At 36.3% G+C, this 25,946-nt stretch overlaps 1 protein-coding gene across 1 annotated transcript in view; it reads right to left on the reverse strand.

Moving 5' to 3' along the window:
- The window catches only part of LOC150084182 (neprilysin-11-like), a 202,868-nt gene that overhangs the window by 61,706 nt on the left and 115,216 nt on the right, over positions 1-25,946 (reverse strand). Inside the window, exons 13-16 of the mRNA XM_090376147.1 lie at positions 19,245-19,322; positions 17,572-17,675; positions 9,729-9,793; positions 269-320 (exon numbers count right to left, since the gene is read on the reverse strand). Coding sequence (XP_090232273.1) covers positions 269-320; positions 9,729-9,793; positions 17,572-17,675; positions 19,245-19,322 — 299 coding nt within the window. The remainder of the gene's footprint in view (positions 1-268; positions 321-9,728; positions 9,794-17,571; positions 17,676-19,244; positions 19,323-25,946) is intronic.

Below are 25,946 nucleotides of genomic sequence, written 5' to 3' on the forward strand. Positions count from 1 at the left end.
ATAGCAATACTCAAAGAACAAACATAAAACAGAAGGGGAGTTCATTCTGCTGAAACACACAAGACCACACATTTCCGTATGAAGTCTTAAAAAGAATTCTGCAGACTAAAAAAAAAAAAAAAAACCACTTTGCTCCATTCCCCTCAGTCCTAAACTCATTTGATGTTATAAATTGAAATTTTAACGTTGTGTGCTTGGAATTACCATTTAAAAAAAAAAACAAACTTGTCATGTATTTTTAAAACGCCAGAAGTAGGAACATACTTACCATGGTCCTTTACTGAAGTAGTATGGTTCATGTTGTATGGATATAGGAAACACTACAATAAAAATAAATAAAAAACATGTAAAAAACTTCATTACAACTGTTTGTTTTCTATAGTAATTTAAAAATCCCTTATGATTACATTTTATTTCCAAAGAATATGGAAAAAATTTAAAACTGCATTCGCAATTTAATCATTTACTGATAAACTGTTCATGATCCTGCTTGTGTTGCTGACAAACTAAATAGGCATTTTGCATCTATATTCAGATGATGAATTCTTCAGGGAAGAGAATGCCAGAAGTTCATAAAATTTAAATAGGAAGTCAAATAATTTTGTGATAACTGAAAGTGGAAGAGAAATTGTTGAAGCTAAACAAAAAACAGGCACCTGGGATGGATGGGATCTAATGCAATTATATTAAGGGAGGTAAGCAAACCCTTAGCCATAATTATGAGAGCATCATCTTTGGATTTGGGGAAGGTCCCAATGTATTGGAGATGTACAAATGTATCCCCGATTCACAAAGGAGAATCAAAGTGTGACATGAGTAATTACAAACCTGTTAGTATAATTTCTGTTTCAGAGAAAATAATGGAGTCGCTGATTAAAGTAAAGCAAGACCATCTAGACAGGAATGCAGTTATACTTCAGTCACAGCATAGATTTGTTAGAGGATGATGTTTTATGGGCAATCTGATTGAACACTATGATGCAGTAACCAAGGAGCTGGATGCAAAAAATAATTTTGATATCATGTCCTTAGAGTTAAGTAAAGCTTTTGATACTGTTGTACATAAAAGACAGCTATACAAATTGAAGCAGTGTGGCATTAAGGGTAAGTTACTGCTATAAATAAATGAATGGTTGAGTGGAAGAAGATAGACAGTGGTTGTGAATGGACACTGCTCTTTGGGGACTACTGTTATTAGCAGAGTCCACCAGCCTTTGGTGGTGCCTCCGTAGCCAGGTGGGCAGGAGCAGCAGTGCGTAACACACGCTTCTTGATTATACCGGGGTTCGAGCCCATGCCCACCAAATATGGAGGATGCGGAAAGGTCAGAGAATGACCTAACTGCATATCCCCGGAGCAATATGGCCTTAGTTGCTAATGCTCCTAAAAAAAACAAATAACAAAACAGCCTTTGGTGCTACCCATTGTTGTTTTGAGTATTTAATAATATTGATAAAGGTATCAGGCTTAATATGTAAGTTTGCAGATGATACAAAGGTTGGAGGGTGGTTAATGACAGTAATAAAGGTATGCTACCAACAAGATCTAGAAAATTCAAGCAGATGGGCTGAGAAATGGCAAAAGTTTAACATTGACAAATGCAGAGTACTGTATATGGGTAGTAATAATAACAGATTAAGTGTACCAACTGTGTACTACACCCAGGGTAGTGGAAAATGAAAAGGACTTGGGGGTAATTGTGCAGTCAGATACGAAGTTCTCTGAGCAGTACAGACAGAGTGCCAGGGCATGTGGGATTTTGTCAATTATATTTGACAATTTTTCCAGAAGGGATAAGGAGCTGAGTATCCCATTGTATAAGGCAGTGACCAGACCACATCTCAAGTACAGTCAGTCCTTGTATAGCATGATAGTTGTGTTCCTAGAAACCCTCGTGCAATATAAATAGCAGGCCCTATGGGAAAAACAGGGTTAGGTGCCGACCACCCAAGCTTGAACCAAAACACTATAAATAATCGTAATAAAATACTTGTGTATTTTATTACGACTATTACGTAATAAAATATTGCTTCTTTTGTAAGCAAACTTGTTCTTTGTTTGAGCTTCTATCCAAACAGATGACAGCCGTTCCATCTCTTCCAATTCTCTGTGTCTTGATCTAATGGAATGTTACACTTTGAGTTGTTCCTGTTACGAAAGTTGTTTTTATTTTCTCTGCATTCTTTCTAATTCTCGGCATTGCCTCGTTTAGGCCTGTAGCACGTGCAATATCACATGTTCTTTCATTTTGCTCAAAGCATTACACAATTTCATATATTTTCTCTATTGACAGAGGCGGACTGGCCATAAGCCTTACCAGGGAAACCCCGGTGGGCCAGAGGCCAGTGTGATTTTGGCCATAAACGCTAGTAATAGGCCGCTACAAATTTTCCCAGGTAAGAATTTTTGACCCAGTTTGCCTCTGTCTATCGATATTGCTTTTCTTTTCCTCTCTCTGAATCTGTAGTGTCTTCACCGGGACACTTCCTTTTGACAAGTTAAGTATTTTACTCATTTTTAGGGAATAAAGCACAATTACAAAATGAGGAAGCATGCTTGATAGATATAAACAAAGCTACACATGTGTAGCAACTGAATAAATGACACTGTAAAGGCAGAGACACTATTAATACCTCACATTTTACTAAAGCACATTTCTGGAGGTCACTACCATAAAACAATAAAAACAATTTCCAGTTACGTTTCTGCTAGTGGAATCTGTTATAAACTGGTAGTAAACTCGATCTAATTGCATTTGCAATAATACCGATAGCTGGTATTATTGTGTCAGTTTTTAAGTTATTGTGGTGAAATGTGTTTCCCCTTCACTGATATAAAAAACAAATACATTTTCATATTCTTCTCTTCATTCCTATCATGTTGCGTTCAGTTGGGGCGACTCCCCGTTCAACTGCCATTTCTTGTAAACACAAAGGCGAATCGTGCATAAGCAAATTCAGTTCATATTATATATGATATTGTTCCTCTACTTATAAATCATGTATAATCGAATCTGTGTAGTGTAAACACGTTATACGAGTACTGACTGTACTGCATACAGGTCTAGAGGCCTCATTTAAGGAAGGATGTAGAGCTGCTTGAATGGGTGCACAGAAGAGCAATGAGATTGGTGAGAGGAACAAAGGTGGTGCTCTTACCAAGAAAGGCTTCAATTCTGCAAAAAGCAGTGTTTGGAGACTAGGCACCTGTGAGTTGATCTGATTGAGGTGTTTGAGGTTTTGAATGGATTGACCAAGCCCAATGCTGATAGGATTCTCCCTCTTGCTCAGACTAGGCACAAGGGAATAAATTCAAATTGAGAAAGGATGATTGCAGAAGTTTGCTTTCAGCCAGCAAGTGGATAGTTTGAATAATCCACAGGCAGAATGCACTGGTCCCTCAGGAACTAGTAGTTGTTGGTGACTCTATTGTCAGGGAAACGGGAAACATCCTTTGTAAAAAGGATAGGTGGAACAGGACCAGGGTATGTCTGCCAGGGGCAAAAGTTGATGACGTTGTAGAGCAGATATCATCTTTTAAGGGCACAAAAGGTGATATAGTTGTACACGTTGGCACTAATGATATCAAGAGTAAGAGACCGGCAGAATTGCTTAACAAGTACAGGTCACTGTTGAAAAAAAGCCATGAAATAGGGTTGAATTTGAAAGTGTCTGCAATTCTGCCCATACACGATAGGAGAGAGTATATGATGAGAGCCTTGTAGATCAATTCGGCCCTGGAAAGATTGTGCAAGGCTCAAGGGATAGAATTTTTTTCAGCCTGGACTGTACTTGTTAACAGGAGAGACTGCTTCTACAGGGATGGGATACACTTAAATAGAAAGGGTGCAAGAATATTTGCTGATGCTATCGAGGCAGTGTTAGGTGGGTCGGAAAACTGATAGCTTGGGGGATACAAGAACTAATAGTTTAACAGTAGCTGTAGGCAGAGGTGAAGGTGATTCTTGCACAACTTCTATTAGAATAAGTAGCGACCTGGAGCGTGGGGTGTTGGGGGTTTCAGGAACGGGTGGTGGTCATCATGGAATGGGTGGGTATATGGGATGTGTCAGGGTAACAAAGAATAGGAGTAGGAGCATGTATGCTTGCATGTATACAAATGCTAGAAGTATAGTAAATAAATTTGATGAATTTGAAGTGTTGGTCAAGACATCCAAGTCAGATATTGTTGGAATATCAGAGACATGGTGTCACACTGATATAAGAAATGTCGAACTGGAATTTCAGGAGTACAATGTGTACAGAAAGGATAGAAAGGGAGGAGATGTTATGCTGTTAGTTAAGAAAAACATAAAATCAAAAGAAGTGCATCCAGTTGATATAGATGAACAGTGCACTGTTGAGTCAGTTTGGTGTGACATAAGCACTGCGAAAGCAAAAATAAGAGTAGGAGTGTATTATAGGCCTAATGACTCGAATGAGTACAATGAACAATTGTACAGAGAAATAGAGTAAGCTAGTAAATCGGAATGTCTTATAATGGGGGATTTCAACTTCCCAGATATTGACTGGAACTTGTGGGTTGGTCACTCACACACTAGTCAGACTTTTGTGGATTTATTGGATGATTGTTTTCTGCAGCAGCATGTTCAAGAGGCAACCAGAGAAAGTAATACTCTTGATCTGGTTATCAGCAGTGATCATTCGTGTATTAGGAATTTGCAGATAAAAGAACCACTAGGTGGCAGTGATCACAGTGTACTGATGTGGGATTTAATTAAAGATTTAATTACCATCAGGGGTAAAGGAAAGAGTTTTTGCTTCCGTAAAGGCGAGTACAGTGGTCTCTGACAGTTTTTAAATTCTGTACAGTGGGATCAACTGACGATGTTACCAACAGTAAATTCTAAGTGGGAAGCATTCAAGGAATTAATCGTGGAAGCTACTAAAAGGTTCATACCTATTAAGAAATATTGTTCAAGGTTTAGGCCTAAATGGTTGTCAAATGAACTAATGAGACTCGTAACAGAGAAGAAAAATGCATGGGATGCATACAAATTAACACGTGACACAGAAGCCTATGATTGCTACAAGTTGATCTGTAACCAAGTTACAAAAGAGGTTAGGCAGGCGAAGGCAGATTACGAGAAATCCTTGGCAAAAGATGCTAAGAAAAACAGCAAGGATTTCTTTACTTATAAAATAACTCTAAAAGGAAGGGGAGGAATCTTATTGGTCCACTTGACATAGATGGTTCGACTGTTGATGATCCTGCTCAGATAGCAAACAAACTGAATGAGTATTTTGCATCTACATTCACACGTGAGGAATTATTAAGGTTTGAAAATGGCAGAAGGTTATCAAATTGTAGCAGGATACTTAATGATTTTGTAATAACTGAGAGCGAAGTGGAAGAGAAATTGTTGAAGTTAAACGTAAGAAAAGCACCTGGGGTGGATGGGATCTATCCAGTTATATTAGAGGCGGCGGCAAAGCAACTAAGCAAACCGTTAGCCATAATTATGAGAGCATCCTTGGACTCAGGGGAAGTTCCCACGGACTGGAGATGTGCAAATGTATCCCCAATTCACAAAGGGGGATCGAAGGGTGACACGGGTAATTACAGACCAGTTAGTTTAACTTCTGTTCCGGGTAAAATAATGGAGTCACTGGTTAAAGATGCATTGCAGGATCATCTAGACAAGACTGCAGCAATAATTCAGATACAGCATGGGTTTGTTAAGGGAAAGTCTTGTCTGACAAATCTGATAGGATATTATGATGTGGTTACAAAGGAACTGGATGCAAAAAATAATTTTGATATCCTATATTTGGATTTCAGGAAAGCTTTTGACACTGTTGCGCATCGAAGACTATTGTACAAATTGGAGCAGAATGGTATTAAGGGTAAGTTGCTACAATGGATAAAAGGATGGTTAAGTGGGAGAAGACAGAGGGTAGTAATCAATGGGTGCTGCCCTTCTTGGACTAATGTTATTAGTGGAGTCCCACGGGGTTCAGTGTTGGGTCCACTGTTGTTTTGTATATTTATCAATGATATTGATGAAGGAATATCAGGCTTAGTGTCGAAGTTTGCAGATGATACAAAGGTTGGCAGGGTTGTTAATGACAGTAATGGCAGTGTGCTACTGCAACAGGATCTAGATAATTTGGGCAGATGTGCTAAGAAGTGGCAACTGAAATTTAACCTTGACAAATGCAAAGTACTGCATATGGGTAGAAGTAACCCCAGAGAAACGTACCAACTGTGTGGTACTACACTTAAGGTGGTAGAAAATGAAAAAGACCTGGGAGTAATTGTGCAGTCAGATATGAAGTTTTCTGAGCAATGCAGACAGGCTGCCAGGGTAGGTCATGGGGTTTTGTCAATGATATATAGGAATTTTTCTAGCAGGGAAAAGGAGGTGATTATCCCTCTGTATAAGGCAATGGTCAGGCCACGCCTTGAGTACTGCGTACAGGTCTGGAGGCCTCATTTTAGGAAGGATGTAGATTTACTTGAGCGTGTACAGAGAAGGGCAACAAGATTAGTGAGGGGAATGAATGGATCCTCTTATCAAGAGAGGCTTAAGTTCTGCAAATTGCAGTGGCTGGAGACTAGGCACCTGCGCGGTGATCTGATTGAGGTGTATAAGGCCTTGAATGGGTTTAGCACGCTGAATTCTGATGGGATCCTTCCACTTGTTCAGATTACGAACCTAAGGGGGCATAAATTCAAATTAAGAAAAGAGATGTAGATTGGATGTGCGGAAATTTGCCTTTAGCCAGCGGGTGGTTAATTGCTGGAACAAACTTCCATCTGTCGTTGTGGAAGTTGATAGGTTGAATAAATTTAAGGAGGAACTAGACAGGCATTTGGAGGGAATGGTGTGATTTTTTTTTTTTTTTTTTTTGGCTGATGCTGCATAAGCTCATACATTTGCTTTCTTGCATCACATGCCACTACTATTACTACTACTACTAATAATAATGGAAGAAGTGGACAAACTAATGGAGGGAATGGACAGGTGATGTGGGAATCCCCCCCCTCCATTTTTGGCTATTGTTATATACGCTTGCTTTCTTGCATCATTTACCTCTACTAATATTAATACTACTGCATGATCACTTACACAAGTCATATCTGTGCACATTGGGCCCTAAGATTGCTGATACCAGAACAAAAATATGTTCTTGAGATCTTTTTTTTTTGGATATAAAATGTCACTGAGAGTTGCAATGACTTCTTAGCAAAGATTATAACACGTTGATTTACCAAGATCATCAATACAGGAGTTTGAGCTAAAGGTAAAGCTAATAAATCAGCTTTATCTTTAGCTCAAAAAAGAGAGGATTCACTGGAGAAGAGACCAAGATCAAGTTTTTATATGAGGTACCTGGAGGAATTCTAACATTAACTGCCTACTTTGAAGAGTTGTTTGTAAGAAAGAGATGACTTTAGGTGTATGGTTATGATTAACTGGTATTTTAACAGAATGGGGTAAAGATTTTAAGCCAGAAGAGATCAAAAAGAGGTGATTCCAAATTTAGGAAGTCTGTGACAAGGAATATCGGAGTGGATTTATGCACAAATATCACCTTTAAAGTGAAAGGAATCACAGAGCAAATAATTAGGACAACTGAGATGAACGGTGGTTGAAGCAATCAATAAATAAGATTTTGTCAAAAAAAAAGTAAGTAGAATATGGAAATGGATATCACTGAGATTAAGACCATATATATTTGTGAAATGAATGACAAAGTTTTTGGGAGATTTTGATCCCTCTGCAGATGAGTTTGTTCCGTTAATTTGACTATTCATGATGCAATGAGTGCATAAAATAAGTGTTTATGTGAGAACATATAAGAATTAATGAAATTTTTGGATATAGCATACACACAGCAAGCATTTGAAGATTCAATGCATGAGGCATATGCACAATATGAGATACGATTAAAAACGATGCCTCCACACTACGTATGTAGCTTAATTTATGGATAAACTATAGTGTATCTATACCTATACAAAGCTGCTTAATAAAACATGGCCTTGACAGTGCCTCCTACATACATAACTACTTGGACTCCCTCCAATTATTAATTTGCAGAGCAGAGGCAGCATGATTATACACTAGCAGATCATTCCTAGAGAGTAACTGATAGGTTCAGTCAAGTGGACTGTCTAGCAGCTGACTTGCGAAAACCATTTTAAATCTGTACCCTTTGAAATATATAGAACTGAAGCCTTTATTGGTAAGAGCACCCCTTTGTTTCCTTCACCAATCTCATTGCCCTTCTCTGTACCCGTTCCAGCAGAGAATATCCTTCCTAAAATGAGGCCCCCAGACCTGTATGCAGTACTCAAGATATGGGATGAAATAATCACCACTGGCTTATAAAATGGAATAATCACCTCCTTATTCTTGCTAGAAAATTCCAGTATATCACTGACAAAACTCCATGTGCTGTGCAGGCAGCCTTTCTGCCCAGACAGCACATGGTATCCATATGCGGTACTTTGCTTTTGTCAATGTTAAACCTCAACTGCCATTTCTCGGCCCAGCCACCTAATTTTTTTAGATCTTGTTGCAGTAGCATACAGTCATTACTGTCATTAACCACCTTGCAACTGTTGCATCATCTGAAAACTTACACATTAAGCCTGATACATCTTCATCAATTTTATATACAGATTTCAATATTAGAAGAGTACCGCACGGAGTTTTATTTGCAAAATAAAATAGTTTAATTACAAACATCCACATTGAAGGAAAATAAAGTATATCAAGTTTAAAAATGCTCAATTTGGGTGCTGGAGGTGATGCAGTTAAAACATAAAATTCAATTACTTTCTGCACAGCTTGTAATCCAAACTGGTCAAACCCAACTTGTTATAAGTGAGGAGGAGACATTCTTCTTTAAAGGATAATCAAAGATATGCCATAAGATTGACTAGTTGAGTTGTCCTAATTTTGAAGGCTAAAAGTAATGTTTCAATGTTGTTGCAGAAATTATTACAAAACACCAATATTCTTTCTCTAACGAGCGACAATGAATAAGTCCTATAAGTTTATTTTTAGCAGTTTATATCATTAAATTCTTGCACACAATGATAACACTGATAATTCAAAACCACCCCTTTACTCCTGCTTCACACAGTAACCTCTTCTGTGCTACAACTAATGACTGATTGATTGATTCATGTTTTACTATTGGTGAGCGAGTCCTTAAAGATCAGTCCTCAGCTGTAAATTACCCCCTGAAAGATCAGCACTGGTCCTCATGGTATTTATGCTCCTTTCAGCTATGAATTGCTGCTTCAGATTTCGTTACTAGTTTGCCAGTCCTTGCACTTTGGAAAGATGTCCAAGAATAGTCCACCATCTTGCCATGTTAGTGAGAATATTCTCTTTTCTGGCAACCATTATCAATTCCTTCTTAAATGAAATCCATTTGTTAAACTGGGGGATTCATTTATGGGTGCTGCACCTTACTAAACAATGTGACTAGATTTGTCTACTATTGAATCTTGCCCACACTGGATACAACTTGTTTAAGAAAGTTGGTAATGCTAGAACTATGTTTTTACGCAAAAACCAAGCTTTCTGCGTAAAAACATGTAAAAAATCAATTTTACATTCAAAATAAAAAAATAATAATGAAATGAAGACTTGTGTCCTTAATACCAATTCTCCTGTGTGGTGAAAGTATTTTCTAGGTTAATTATTCTAATTCAAAAATCAACAAAATAAATTTTTTAATACTTACCAAATGCATTTTTTCTTAGCATATAATATGCACTAACTTCTGTCAGTGGTTTTGGTTGGATAATTCTACAAGCAAATAAATGCAAAAATGATTTTAGTTTGTATATACAATAATATCTCACAAAACATCAGTTTAGTTGAAGAACACATTTGTCTATGTAATGGAATAATTTTTTAAAACCAAAAGTTTTTGGTTTTTGAAAAAAACAAAAAAACAAACAAACTGTATATGTGTGTTTGTATATATATATCATCATCATCATCATTATCATTATCTTCAGCCATTGTTGATGTACTACAGCAGGTCTCAGACTCAAATTGCATGCGGGCCGAATGCACGCTCTGAAAGCAGCTGACGGGCCGGAATTTTTTTAAAACAAAATGAGAGTGAATATAAGCACCGTATTTACAACAAATACATAATTGAAATGTATTTGCGGGCTGTGTAAAATTGCTTCCGGGGGCCAGATGCGGCCACTGTACTACAGGATGAAAGCTCCTTCAACATGTTTCCAGCAACTGCAGTCTTGTGCTTTCTGTTGCCACTGTACACAAGCAAGTTTCACAATTTCATCAATCCACCTCATCTTTGGTCTTTTAGAGTCAAGTGGTATCCATTCCAAAATTCATTTGATCCATGTATCGTCAGTTATTCTTGATGTACGACTTGATAAGTTTTTGATCAATGTAATTTTTGTTTGAGACAGAGTGGCAAGTTTGCCTTGAAAACTATATTAAGATTCCAAATGCTTGCCATCCCAATTTTAAGCGCTATTCAGTTTCCATCTGTTGAAATTTCTTGTCCAAGGTAAACATACCTTTCCACTTCTAGTTTTTGTCTTTCAGCCATATTTTCTTTTATCTGGTAAATTTATTGAACATAACCTGTGTTTTCTTGTTATTAATCTTTAAACCGAACTTCTTGCTTTCATGCTGGAGCTTTTCAATGTTTTGTTGCAATTCTCCTGGATCATTGGCAAAGAGAATGATATTATCTGCAAATTGTAAGTGATTCAATAATCTCCATTTATCTTGAGTCCTTTATTATCCAAATTTAGCTTGCAAAAATTTGTTTATAAACAAGCATAAAATAGTTTTCGGGAGATTGTGTCTGCTTGTCAGATACCTTTTCACATACTGGTTGAAAATATTGATCTAAGCTATGTCTACAGCTTGGTTGATTAGGGCATTGATAGGAGGATGGCCTTCTCTGTTGCCCTTCTCTGTACATGCTCAAGCAAATCTACATCCTTCCTAAAATGAGGCCTCCAGACCTGTATGCAGTACTCAAGGCATGGCCTGACCATTGCCTTATACAGAGGGACAATCACCTCCTTTTCCCTGCTAGCAAAATTCCTGTATATCATTGACAAAACCCCATGACCTGCCCTGGCAGCCTGTCTGCATTTCTCAGAAAACTTCATGGTCAGTTACTAAACAATACAGTGGTATTAGCAACTGACCAATGAGAGCTTTACTTAAACATATTTTTGTATCTTGAGGTCTGGTGGACCCAGTTCAAAGATCAACTAATAAATTCTATAATTTTTACTCTATGGACACTGCTGAAATTTACTATAGGTGAAGCCAGAACTGTTTTCTTCGATTTTCCCACTTCAATTTTCAAATTTCTATTGAATTTCACGCAAATGACAAAAATGTGACATCAAGTGTGTATTTTTTTAGGGATTTTTCTGTTATTTTTCTAAACCCATCCTAATTAACCTATGGCTTAGGAAACACGATACTTGATTCGTTTGTTTGTTTTGGAGCGGGAGTTTCTGTTTACAGAGCAAAATTGTTTTCGTGGAGCGAGTCGTGAGAAAAACCATTAGAGTTAGGGGAGAAACTTCCTAGATACAGTTACATCGAGAGAGTGCCAACGGTGGTTAAGTCACATCGAGAAGGAAAATAAACATAACACAGTCGGGAGCTAAACTGTTAGTTGACATAAGAAGCAATAAGCGAAACAGTAGCAACAACTGTTTTTTGAAAGGCGAAAAGATCATATTTCCTTTCTTCAATGTGTAGTTCACCTACTAACAGAAAATCAGGGAAATTCATCTTTTAGAAACGAGAAAAACTGGTGTAAAAGCGATAACATTGCAATGCGCATTTGATAAAAAAAAAAAAAAAGTTTGGTTTATTGTAATTTTTTTAGCGAACAGCAGTTTCCTGGATATATATTTGATCTTATAGTCGAATTTCAAGAAAATATTTCTATTTATAGCTGAGTTATAAACTGGTGAAATCGCCACTTCAAAAACGCCAAAGGGGGAAAAAAAAAAAAAAATATATATATATATATATATATATATACACAGTCGAACTTCCCTATGACGAATTCGATAAATCCAGCGAAAAAATTCGTTATAGAGAAATTTCGTTATACAGAGAATATCTTTTTTTTTTTATTAGAAATTGTTATCTAATTAGAAAATAAAAACGAATTTACATTTATTTTTAATGTATTTTATTTCAAAAACACTTATTTAAATTATGTTTACACAATTTCCGCCGGTAAGTATCACAAATTAAAAAAATCTGCAATTTTCATTTGCACAGTACAATTAAAAAAATTGTCTGATTCTCAAAGAAAATCTCACATTTCTTCAAAGCATTAAAAACATTATCAGGAACATTTTTAAAAATCTGTAGACCCATACGAACCGTTTTAAAAGCGTTAATCATTTCTTCGTGAGTTGGCTTTTCTACGGGTTGTTCTAATGCGTCTTCAGCGTCATCGTTAATTTCTTCGTGATCATGGTCGCGTCTAACACTGTTCAGCAGTATTTCATCTTCATTTGGATGTTCTGCTGTGATCTACATAAACATAACTATCCAGTGTTATTTCATTTTCGATGTTTCCAGACGATTCTAATAATGTCCAAAAGTTTTTCAGTTGTGAAAGGGGCAGTTCATCTTGTTCGTCCAGTCGTTCGACTTCTGTATTCAATGCAAATCCCACTTTCGAAAAACAATTTTGAATAGTGTATTCAGTGACATCATTTGTCCAAACTTTTGCCAGTTCAGAGATGCAATCTCTAAGGTTAATTGTAACCTCCAAGTTTCTATTTTCTGATAATGCACTGACAATCTTCATTATTATTCTCTATCGATAATGAAATTTAAAATTTTTAATAATGCCTTGGTCCATTGGCTGGAGTTTTGACGTTACGTTTGGTGGTAAAAACAACTTCGCACTTTTAAGTTTGGCAGAAATATTGGCAGGATGTGCCGGACAGTTGTCAGTTACCAACAAAATTTTCCTTTTTTCTTTTGTTATATGCTTGTCTAGTTTTAATATCCATTCTTCAAAAATATCACTTGTCATCCGTGCTTTGTTATTAATTTTATTAATGTAGTCAACTTCCAAAGATTTTGTGCCTCTAAAACATCTTGGGTTTTTTGATATTCCAATGACTAAAAGTCTTAATTTTTCACTTCCTGTCATATTTGCTCCAACTAGCACAGTGATTCTTTCTTTGCTTTGTTTTCTGCCAAAACATTTATCATCCTTAAAAGCAAGTGTTCTATTCGGTAAACATTTAAAGAATAAACCCATTTTGTTAGCATTAAAAACATCCTTATGCTCATATTCTATATAAGGTATTGTTCCTCCAACTGTTGCAATCTTCTTCGCTTACATTAACACTTTCTCCACAAATAACCTTTTCCACAATTCTGTGGCGCTTCTTAAATTTATCTAGCCACCCAGTGCTCGCATTAAATTCTGTATGTCCAAGGGACTGTGCAAATTTCAGAGCTTGTTGCTTAATTATTAGGCCCGTTATTGGGATATTCTTTTCCCGTATCATTTGCACCCATTTTAGAACAGCTTTATCAACATCTTCGTATATACACAACTTAATTTGCTTCTTGTCTGCTCCTCCTTCACTTGCATTTAAAATTGATTCTCGATTTTTTTAAAATCATAGATAAACTGGTTGCAGATATGCCATATTTCTCCGCAACATCTTTTTTCTTAAAACCCTGATCAATATCATAATCTTTGCTTTATCATTAATACTTAAACACTTTCTCTTCGAAATTGTTTCCACAATTGTAAAAATTACTCTACTGCAGCTCTTGTCAATACATACACCGGAAACTTCGCTGCGCCACCCATATAGCGAATTGTTAGTACAGGTACCACCTACTCAATGACGATCCCTTGCCAATTCAACAGTATCACTCACTTTGAAGAAATATACGACTTTGTGAATTTCTTTTATTCCACTTTCATTCATATATACACGACAGAAAATTTAGGATTAATGTATGCTGTATGTTACTTTTCAGAAAGAAAAAAAAAAAAAAATACAAGAGCATATAGCCTATGTGCTTGATGACGAACGAAATAAAAAAAAAAATTCATGAAACCATCTACTGGGAGTCCAGTTAGACGAGAACGGACATACCATATAATGATTGACATGGTCACGTGATACAGTTGAGGTGAGAAGAGGATGTCACTCAATAGGCGTTACTAAAAACAGACTATGGTAGCATTCTATGTATTGCCGCCCAGCATGCTAAAGGTTTACCGCAGCGAATTTCATTTTCCCGTGAGCCAACATCAATTTACAAATCTACCCTATTTATTGTACAGTTTACGACCACTTTTAAGAAAACCCATTTGGTTTAATAACTGTAACAAAAATGAAACAAAGACCCTCCTACGGGCGTCAATGGCCACAAGTGTTCACTAAAAGGATTATTATTTAATTTCAGATGCTAATGCGAAATTTCAGAAGGAAGGAGGCAGTATATCGGAGTGGCTGTTTAGCAGTAAATGCTTGAAAATCTTCAAAAATGCTTTTACTAATTTTTTTAAAAATTCGTTATAGAGAGACTAACACTTCATTATATGGGGTTAATTTTACATCTAATTTCGTTTCAAGGTGCAATGTTTTTGTGAAAAAATTCGTAATATAGAGAAAATTTTTTAAATAGAAGTTCTTAATAGAGAAGTTCCACTGTGTATATATATATATATATATATATATATATATCCGCTAAGAATAACGGGTTGTTTCTTGAAATGCGTATTGTTCACAAAACTGCAATATTTCTAACAATACAAAGCTAACAGATTACGAATCACTGGCTGCTCAAAAAGTATTGTTAGAAGATATTTGCTTGTTATGCTTTGATGTCATCGCAAAGGGAGAAATTCAGTTTTAGTACAGAAGCCGAATAAATTCACTATCCACAGCCATAATGCTGTTCTGAGTTGCAATAAAAAGATATAAACCCCGCTGAAAAATAGATTTTCTCCCCATCACTTCTCTTGTTTTACTGTGGTTTTAGGCAGAGTGCAATTTCCCACAATCAAGCCAGTGACTGATAAATGCGGTGCGGTTTCTTGTATTCTCTCTCTATTTTGGGATCTCCTCTGACTGGGGTCGTCCCGGAGTATAAACAGAAAATTTGTTGGTCGAAATGCTGTCCACCAATGGCACCAATTATCAACTCTTTTACCGACCTTCTAATGTATGCTGTGTTCAAATAATCCACTTCACGAAATTCGAAAGTGCTACATCAATTAGAAGCAAAAACCATTTCCCCCAACATAAACGAATTACTTTATAGGTATAATAAAGGACGACTACTAATGATTTTACTGACTGGAAGGAAGTGTCCACAATAAAACATCTGTACAAGACGGTCACTCAAAGGAATGTAACCGTAGTCATTTGTATTCAAGGACAAGCTATACAGCGATGTTTGAAATGTATAATGCAGTTCACTGGCTATTTCCAGAGGGATTATTGCAAAATATTGTTCCGTAAAACAATTACAGTAAAGCAAAGAGGGTTTTTTTTTTTATCGAATGCACACTGGACAAAAATCGGACTAATCCGAACTTTGGCATCCTACGATGATGCTGACTTATTAGAACTTTAGCATCTGTTGTGAAACTGAATGCAATAAAGAAACAGACTTAGAATTTTCGAATCCGTGATGAAACTGACTTGCTAGAACTTCAGCATCTCTGATGTGAAAGTTACATTTGTGGACCTTTGACAATCTCCTGGCCTCCCCCCCCCCATCAAAAGGGTAATTTTATTTCGTTCTCTCTGTCTCTTTCCATTAGGATTGGACTAGATGTTGTTGTTGTTATTTGGTTTTTAGGAGCATTAGCAACCAAGGCCATATTGCTCCGGTGCGGTGGTCATTCCCTGACCTTTCCGCGTGCTCCGTATTTGGTGGTGACGGGCTCGAACCCCGGTCTAATCAAGGAGCGTGTGCTACGCACTGCTGCTCCTTCCCACCTGGCTACGGAGGTGCGGATTGGACTAGAAAGGCGAACTCTCTCCCCTAAGGAGTTTTTTCCCCCAGATGAATGAAAGGAACTGGAAATTTCAGGAAAATGAACCGTTTTCCTTCATTCGGCAAACAGCTACTCTGTCAGCGCAAGAGAAGTGAAATTACATTTACAGCTCAGAATGAAATTCAAGCAAGCAATCATATGACATTTGATGGTGAATTTTTCGGGCATGTGTGTCATAATGAAAATTCAGTTTTTCCCTCGAAAATTTTTAATGGTATCAATGCATATCAAGGAAATATCGAAGTAATGGACTGTTTTCACAATCCGTTACTCAAGCTTTTTTTTTCGTTTGCACACCAGGTGAGATGAAGGCAAAGTTCCTTCGACATCAGTTTTCGAAGTTTATAATCCAGCTATGAATAGAAATATTTTCTTGAAAGTTCGTAAGAAGATCAAATATACTTCCATGAAACTGCTGTTCCGATTTAGTTCTCTAAAAACAATTACAATAAAGCGAACTTTGTCTTTTATGAAATGCGCATTGTGGTGATCAGTTTCACGACAGTTTTTATTTTCCTTCCGTTTCCAGTATAGCTTCCAATAGATGAATTTTCTTGATTTTTTTTGTTAGTAGATACAATACATACTGAAGAAAAGAAAGGTATTTTTGTTCTTCAAAACCAATTTGTTGCAATTTTTTCATACAACAATTACAAAAAGCAGTAAAGCAACTGTTGTGAGAGAGCCATGCAAATTAGTGTTCACAAGTAATGATGCTCAACTGTTTGTTTTCCACGAAAGTTGTTTACTTTTTTATTTTCTCCTTGGATCACCTTGGTAACGCTAATGACATAAGCTTGACCAGTCAATTATCTCTCTGCGTGTGTTGATTCGTTTTAGCCAGAGGCGCCGAGGTGACGCGCGAATTTTTGAACTAATGCTGTAACGAGTTTTATTTTCAAAGCTTGGATCTTGTTTTGCCGACATCAAAATTTAATAAATTGAAATGTGATCGTACATTTTTGCTGATTTAGAGTGAATTAATAGTTTTTGCTGAGCACTAAAGGTAGGAAATCAAAGAATATACTTCTGTTTATGTATATTGAGAGTTTCAATTTTGTAAATTGAGCAGAAATTATGGAAATTATTAGTTTCTCTCGGTGGGGGGCAATTTTCAAGTGAGATTAAAAATTACAGTTTGGGGAAGGGGATAAAAATACGGTTAATGTATACTTGCATGTGTCAGCTTTAGAGTGGACACAATATGACAGTCTGTACTAACATCATTCTCTAATTAACTTGTTTCCTGTTTATGATTTGCTACTCATTGCTCACTGGTTCATAAATGCCTTAATGAATTTGTGTAATTCAGCACAAATTTCTTTCATATCAAATTGTACCTTTTCCTGATTTGCATTTAATAAAATACAAATGTATTTTTGAATGTTTTATTTTATTTATATTGCTTACTTTGCAACAGCAACGAACATTGTCAGAACACCATGCTCAGTTACATTATTATGGTTTACCTTATCAAAAACTACATAAAAAACAAAATTTCTCTTACATCTCATTATGAGCTTTATAACGCAATGATGATAAGCTTGTTTCAGCAGATGCCTCCATAATGGATAGGAAGTTTTTAAGAGAGCTCGAGGACATATTTGAAATCTGCAAAGAAAGATGGAAGTATAACTAGTAAATTGCAATTAAAGCTCATCATGAATTTCTTACCAATTAAACCTTATATGATATGAACAAAAAAATATGATAACAGCTAATTATGTTACAGATAATGAAAAGCTTAAAAATTTATGAAAATTCAGAAATACAGCAGATGGCTATATTTCATCAGGTGATCAACTAAAATAAACTACAGGATTGTGCAAAAGTTTGGATGCAAAATTTAAAGTAATGCTCTTTTTTTTAGTTTAGAAGATTTCATTTTGTTAATTTTTTGTTTTTGATCCTTTATTTTTGGATTTTGCTATGGATTTCATTTCATTAAAACCTTTAGTTTTGAACATAACTGACAGATAGGAAGGAACAATCAAACAATGCCTGGAATGTATCAGAAACAAGATATCAAAAACGCTTGCAATGGAAGCAGCACTATCAAAACAATTTTACAATTACAGTAGTTTGATGCATTTATATCACAGAAAATCATATTTCCCATGAACACTTTTCATAGTACACAGGCAACTAAAACAATCAGTACACCACAATCGTAAGACTGAGCTGAAATCCTTGCCAATTACTGAAAAAAAAAAAAACCAGTGACTACACATTGAGAAAGTTACTTACTAAATATCATTGTTAGTCAAGAAATTGTCCAACAGACTGCCATAAAAGCTCTTCAGTTTCAAGGTTTGTTGACTGGTTCACTGATTGAGTTGGTTTAGATATAGTACAAGGACAGCTATGACTACAAGGTGTTAGTACATAATGTCTGTACTAACACCTTCAGCAAAGCAGGCAAACTGAACTAGCAACTAAGTGTAGTTGCTAGTTCAGTTTGCCTGCTTTGCTGAATTTGTGCTAAGGCAACTAAGTCCATAAGGGAAACTGTAGCATGTCTACAAAGTGATTGTACCCTATGGCAGTTCTAGATGTTTTACTGGATGATAAATTCAAGTTTCTGGAAGTGAAAAAAATCAGGCATTACTCACCAGAGACTGACTAACTCAGTCAAAGTAAGAAAAAAAAAAAAAAAAAAATAAATAAATAAATAAATAAACTATCTCCTGATGGGAGTGGAACCCAGGCTATTTCCACATGGTTTGGCAATTGTGCTGCAATTTCCAGTAGAGTTCTGCAATGGTTAGTAATTCCTAATTATATAATCAATAACAATAACAATGCACACACTTCTGAAGATGAAATGAACTAAAGGTTGTAATACTGTGACACAAATCTCTCTTTTTTCCTTAAATTTCTTTAGCTCTCACTTTTTGATTCTTCAATTTTTTAATACAAACATGGACATTTATTATCATCAATTCTTTTACAGATTAATTCTACATATGGCTTTTCATCATTACTTTTAACTAATAATGAACCATTTTGTAAGGCTAAGGAGAAAAAAAATTTGCAAAGTTAACAAGTTAATATATGTATGAGGAAATATGTAATCTTAATTTTTAATAAAATCTACAATTAACATTTACAAGAAAATGTAGTATATGATGCTATATTTAATTTCAAGTTTTAGAAAAATTTAACTGAGTTCAAACTTACTGGGCTGAACAATTCATCCAAAACAGTTATATTATGCATCAGCTGTGGATAACCAATAATTTCAGTCATTGATTCTAGCTATAACAGAAAATGATACACATTTAAAAAGATAAAGGATACATATCTAAAAGATAAAAATGAGAATTACTTTATATCAAACACTACTGATATAGTGCAATTACAGTAATATCAGATAATTTCCTATGAAGTGGAATCTGGAAAGCTAATACAATATTATATAAATTTAAGCTCCACATTTAATCGATTTTATGATAAACTTATCAATCAAAGCAAAAACAACAGTATTAAGTTTTTGAGATAATCAAAAAGAGAAGCCAACATTGTCTGACCCCTCTGGAAAACAACTGTGCATACATTCTCACTCCCTCTTTCCACCCCACCCGCCAGTTCAGCAAGTCTCATCACACTGGCATCAATATCTCTGCTTTGGAGATCATTTTTCTTCTGTGCAATATCATATATTTCTTCAATACTTATTAAATGTTATTAAGATACCATAGTAAGTGTTTACAAAGTGAGTTGCATTTCCATTAATCTGTCTCATTATCTTTTCATCTATTCCTTTCTGTGCTGTGAACTGCATAGGTGAATTTGGGCTCAGGTTTTCTGAAACAATGAATAACTTTTTCAAATAAATTGCACTTCATGATGTAGTTATGTGCAACTACTGGAGACCATTCAACTTCAATTCTGCCTTCTTACCAAAGAATGCTTTGCTAAAGTACAAATCAATAATGTCAAAGCTATTTCTTGGGTCCAACTCTTAAGTCACACTGTCATAATAGGTTAGTTAAACAAGATTTCCTTTTATAACACCACATTGTATTCTCTTTAGAAAATACATTTCCACCTAGATAAAATCTGTACTGCATTCCTAATCATTGCTTCCATGATTAAGAATACAATAACCTACTACAGAAGTCAGCCTAACCAGTCTGTAGTTATTTATTTCATTCTTGAAATCATCTTTATGGAATGGCAATATACTGTGCCAATCCAAGGGAATTATGATTGAGTCTAATGAAGACCTTATGATTAACCTTAATGCATACCATTGTTTCTTTCTTTAAAATAACTGAGTATTTGCAATCTATTCTGGGATCCATACCTTCAGAACTGCTATCAGAAATTCCTTGAATATTTCATGTATTAAACATTCATGACAGTGAAGACACTTTAAAAAAATCCTTACTCTGGTACATCTACTTATTCTGAAAATTCAGGATGAACTCACTTTCCTTGTTTTTCATCTACGATTTCATTACAGCAAAACTATTTTTTATTCAGAAACAGTCTAGAATCAGGTAGTCAAGTCTTTTGTCAAAAGAAAAGCAACATTTGTGGACCACCTCAAATGAGTTTTGCAATGGGTCTGAACTGTGTCAACTGAGAGGAATCCTTAAAATCTGCTGGAGAATATTTACTCATATCCAAGACTAGTTTCTATCCTGATAGCCCATCTCCCTCAGTTGCAATGTATAAAAATGTAGTATTAATCAAATGCAACTGAACTGAAGACTCTGTTAACAACTTTTTCTGTTTCAAAGTTCTGTTCCCCACCCCCTCCAAAAAAATCCCCCCCATCTTTCAAACCTAATCACTATTTTTCACCATCAAATGATTGGCCAAAACAAGATTTGTACTGTTTTTGTTTTTCCTGCTTTGCTATTGTAAATTTATTGACATGTCCTTTTGTGCATACAATAATAGCTCATTTTCAATAAATAAACTTCAGCAGGGATCACAGCCATGTATCAAAAGAGCAAACCCTACAACACAGCACCTATTTACAGCAGAAACAGACAACTTCCCTTTATGAATCTTCCACTTGTTCCTGCACTAGATGACCTCTTGCATTACAACTAACAGGATATCTCAGCACTACTTGAAGTGCAGATACATCCTCAGCCTTTTGGAGACTGTTCCCCAACCGCATCACTACACTGCCAGCATCAAGAGAGCAAACTTTACATCAGCAGCAAACAAGGACATCAAGACTCTCAATTTTATCCACATAATCAAAAGAGGCTCATGGTCACAAATATACTGTCTCACAGACGGTTCTGTTTCTGCTGCTGCATGTCTTTTCTATAGATACTACCATGGGTGCCGTTCTCCTGAATTGGCTTCTATAATTCCCACTCTTTCTTCCAAACCAGTCTGAACATGTGGTGCAACCAGTCAGCATTATTTTACTGTCCAACTTCAAACTCACAGAACTAACTTTTCTTCTTCCTCATTTATTCCTTCAACTTTCTTGGAACAACCTCCCTTCATATGCATATACTGAAAATTACAATTTAGAGAAATTCAAGTATAATGTCAACGAGTATATTCTTTCATCTTCTGAACGTTCAACCCATGCACAGTACTAGGTACTATAGGTTCCAATACCTCTCGTGCTTGGGATTTCATAAAAAGAAGAAGAAAAAAATAATATATATATATACAGGGTCTCTCAAAAATACATGGCATACCTTCAGGAATGAGTTCCTCATATGTAGACAATAAAAATATTTTATATTAACATAGTTCCGGAAATGGGTTTTTTTTTTTTAGGAGCATTAGCAACTAAGGCCATATTGCTCCGGGATATGCGGTGGTCATTTCCTGACCTTTCCGCATCCTCCGTATTTGGTGGTGACGGGCTCGAACCCTGGTCTAATTAAGAAGCGCGTGCTATGCACTGCTGCTCCTTCCCACCTGGCTACGGAGGCACCTTTCCGGAAATGCTTAGTTCCCGAGTTATTAACCGGAATGTCTTATCTCCCGCAGGTGATTTCCTTCATCACAAGGTAATGACAGAATTTGGAGTTTTCCATTCTGACCATGTACTCAAATCAGGAGCATGCGGATATGCACTTTATGTATGGTTTGGCGGATGGCAATGCTCTGTAGGCTCGTCGTTTATACCAGAATGTCTTATCTCCTGCAGGTGATTTCCTTCATCACAAGGTACTGACAAAATCTGGTGGTTTTCCATTCTGATCAGGAGCAAGCAGATATGCACTTTATGTACGGTTTAGTGGAAGGCAATGCTCTGGAGGCTCATTGTTTGTACCACAAAAGGTTCCCAGAACGAAGATGCCCAGACAGGAAAACGTTTGTTTGAAGGTATCCATCGCCACCTTGGTGAACATGGGACCTTTACACCTCGTGCTGCCAACAGAGGACGACCAAGATCTACGATTCCTGAAGTAGAGGAGATTTTGGACGTTGTGCATGCCACTCCTGGAATCAGCACACGCAGAATAGGAATGCAACTGGAGGTTCAACATTCGACTATTTGAGAGTGTTGCAAGAACACCAACTATATCCTTACCATCTGCAATGGGCACAGGCCTTGTCACCAGTAGATTACCCTGCATGAGTAATGTTCTGCCAGTGGTTCTTGCAGCAGTGTAGTACAACTCCTGCCTTAGTGATATTCACAGATGAAGCACAGTTCACGCGAGATGGAATCCAAAACTTTCACAATCAGCATGTATGGGCTGAGGAAAACCCACATGCAATTCTTCCATCACATCACCAACAGCAGTTCAGCCTCAACATCTGGGCGGGTGTTTTTGGTGATAAGTTATTTGGGCCCCATGTACTTCCAAACAAACTCACAGGGCAGGCGTACAGAAACTTTCTGGAAAACAACATGCCCGATTTCTTGGAAGACACGTCATCCGTTAACAAGCACACTTCGTGAACGATAGCGCTCCCGCACATTTCAGCCACCTAGCCCCGCAATTACCTGAATCGAAAGTTTCCTGGTTGGTGGATAGGTACGGGTGGACCAACTGCCTGGCCTCCACACTCACCTTATTTAAACCCACTAGATTTCTTCTTGTGGGGCCATTTAAAGTCATTGGTGTGTTCGACTTCGGTAGCTGATGTGGAAACTCTCCGCAATCGAATTGTGGCAGGTTGTGAGACAATACGAAACATGCCAGGAATTTAGCATCGTCTTTGTGAGTCCATGAGACGTCCATGTGAGGCCTGTATTCAGGCAGAAGGTGGACATTTTGAACAATTACTATAAGGTGATGTGAACAGTTAAGTGTCATAGACAGACCTTCAAAACTTGGAAACCAAGCATTTCCGGAACTATGTTGATATAAAATATTTTTATTGTCTACATATGAGGAACTCATTCCTGAAGTTATGCTGTGTATTTTTGAGACACCCTGTACATATACAGTGGAACTTCTCTATTATGAACTTTTATTTAACAAATTTCTCTATATTACGAATTTTTTCGCAAAACATTGCACCTTGAAACAAAATTACAAGTAAAATTAACTGCCTATAGTGAAGTGTTAGTCTCTTTATAGCAAATTTCTAAAAAAATTAGCAAAAGTATTTACTGCTAAACAGTTGCTTAAATATATGGCCTCCTTCCCTCCAAAATTGCTCATTAGCATCTGGAATTAATCATCCTTTTAGTGAACACTTGTGGCCATTGATGTCTGTAGGAGGGTCTTTGCTTCATTTTTGTTACAGTTATAAAACCAAATGGGTCTTCTTAAAAGTGGTCATAAACTTTGCAATAAATAGAGTAGATTTGTAAATTGATGTTGGCTTAGGGGAAAACGAAATTTGCTGCGGGTAAATCTTCAGCATGCTGCAGTGGCAATACATAGAATGCTTCAACAGTCGGTTTTTAGTAAAGCCTACTGAGTGACATTTGCTTCTCACCTCAACTGTATCACGTGACCTTCCTGTCAATCGTTATATGATAGTTTTTGTATATGTACGTTCCATCTAACTGGACTCCCAGTAGATGGTTTTCATGAATTTTTTAAATTTCATTCTTTTAGAACAATTTGTCATTAATCACATAGGCTATGTGCTCTTGTTTTTTCCCCCCCCTGAAAAGTAACATACAGCATATAATTAACCATAAATTTTATTTCATGTATATATGAATGAAAGCAGAATAAAAGAAATTCAGAAAGTCGTATATTTCTTCAAAGTGATTGATAAGAAAGTTCACATGATACTATTGAATTGACAAGCGAACGTCATTGAGTAGCTGGTACTAACAATTCACTATATGGCCAGTGTAGCGAAGTTTGCGGTGGCTACACGGTGTATGTATCTGCAAGAGCTGCATTTGAGTAATTTTTACAGTTGTGGAAACAATGTCGAAAAGAAGGTGCAAGTATTAATGATAAAGTCAAGATTCTTCACGATACTGATTGATTGATTTGGTAGTTATTGGCGCATCGGCTTCTGTGGCCATATTGCACCTCCCAAGGTTTTTGCAGTACTTTGATCCAAGCCCGAGGCGGGAATCGAACCCGCGACCTTTGGGTTGCCGGGCAGGTACTTTACCCACTCGGCTAGTCACGATACTGACCAGGGGTTTTAAGAAAAAAGATATTGTGGAGAAATATAGCATACCTGCAAGCAGTTTATCTATGATTTTAAAAAATCGTGAATCAATCTTAAATGCAATTGAAGGAGGAGCAGACAAGAAGCAAATTAAGTTGTGTATATACAAAGATGTTGATAAAGCTGTTCTAAAATGGGTGCAAATGATACAGGAAAAGAATATACCAATATCAGATCCAAAAATTAAGCAACAAGCTCTGAAATTTGCACCAGTCCCTTGGACATACAGAATTTAATGCAAGCACTGGGTGGTTGCATTAAATTTAAGAAGCACCAAAGAATTGTAGAAAAGGTTATTTGTGGAGAAAGTGTTAATGCAAGCAAAGAAGATTGCAACAGTTGGAGGAACAACACCTTAAAGAAGATTTTGGAAGAATATGAACCTAAGGATGTTTTTAATGCTCATCTAATAGAACACTTGCTTTTAAGGATGATAAATGTTTTCGTGGAAGACAAAGCAAAGAAAGAATCACTGTGCTAGTTGGAGTCAATATGACAGGAAGTGAAAAATTAAGACTCTTAGTCATCGGAAAATCAAAAAACCCAAGATGTTTTAGAGGCACAAAATCTTTGGAAGTTGACTACACCTTTAATAAAAAAGCATGGATGACAAGTGATATTTTCAAAGAGTGTATATTAAAACTAGACAAGTATATAACAAAAAAAAAAAATCATGTTGATTACTGATATATCCTTCCAGTATTTCTGCCAAACTTAAAAGTGAAAGTTGTTGTTTTTACCACCAAACTTCACTTCAAAACTCCAGTCAATGGACCAAGGCATTATTAAAAATTTTAAATTTCATTATTGAAAGAGAATAATAATGAAGATTGTCAATGCGTTATGAGAAAATAGAAACTTGGACGTTACAATTAACCTTAGAGACTGTATCTCTGAACTAGCAAAAGTTTGGACAATGTCACTGAATACACTATTCAAAATTGTTTTTTGAAAGTGGGATTTGCATTGAACACAGAAGTCGAACGAAAAATGGATGAACAAGATGAACTACCCATTTCACAACTGAAAAACGTTTGGACATTATTAGAATTGTCCAGAAACATCGAAAATGAAATAATACTGGATAGATATGTTTATGCAGATCAAGATCTGGCTACAACAGAACATCCAAATGAAGAAGAAATACTGCTGCACAGTGTTACACATGACCATGATCACGAAGAAATTAACGATGATGCTGAAGATGCATCAGAACAACCCACAGAAAAGTCAACTCGCAAAGAAATGATCCACGCTTTTAAAATGGTTCGTCTGGGTCTACAGTTTTGAAAATGT

The sequence above is a fragment of the Mastigoproctus giganteus genome, chromosome 6 (assembly GCF_048544385.1).
Source record: "Mastigoproctus giganteus isolate SK-2022 chromosome 6, ASM4854438v1, whole genome shotgun sequence".
NCBI lineage: Eukaryota > Metazoa > Arthropoda > Arachnida > Uropygi > Thelyphonidae > Mastigoproctus > Mastigoproctus giganteus.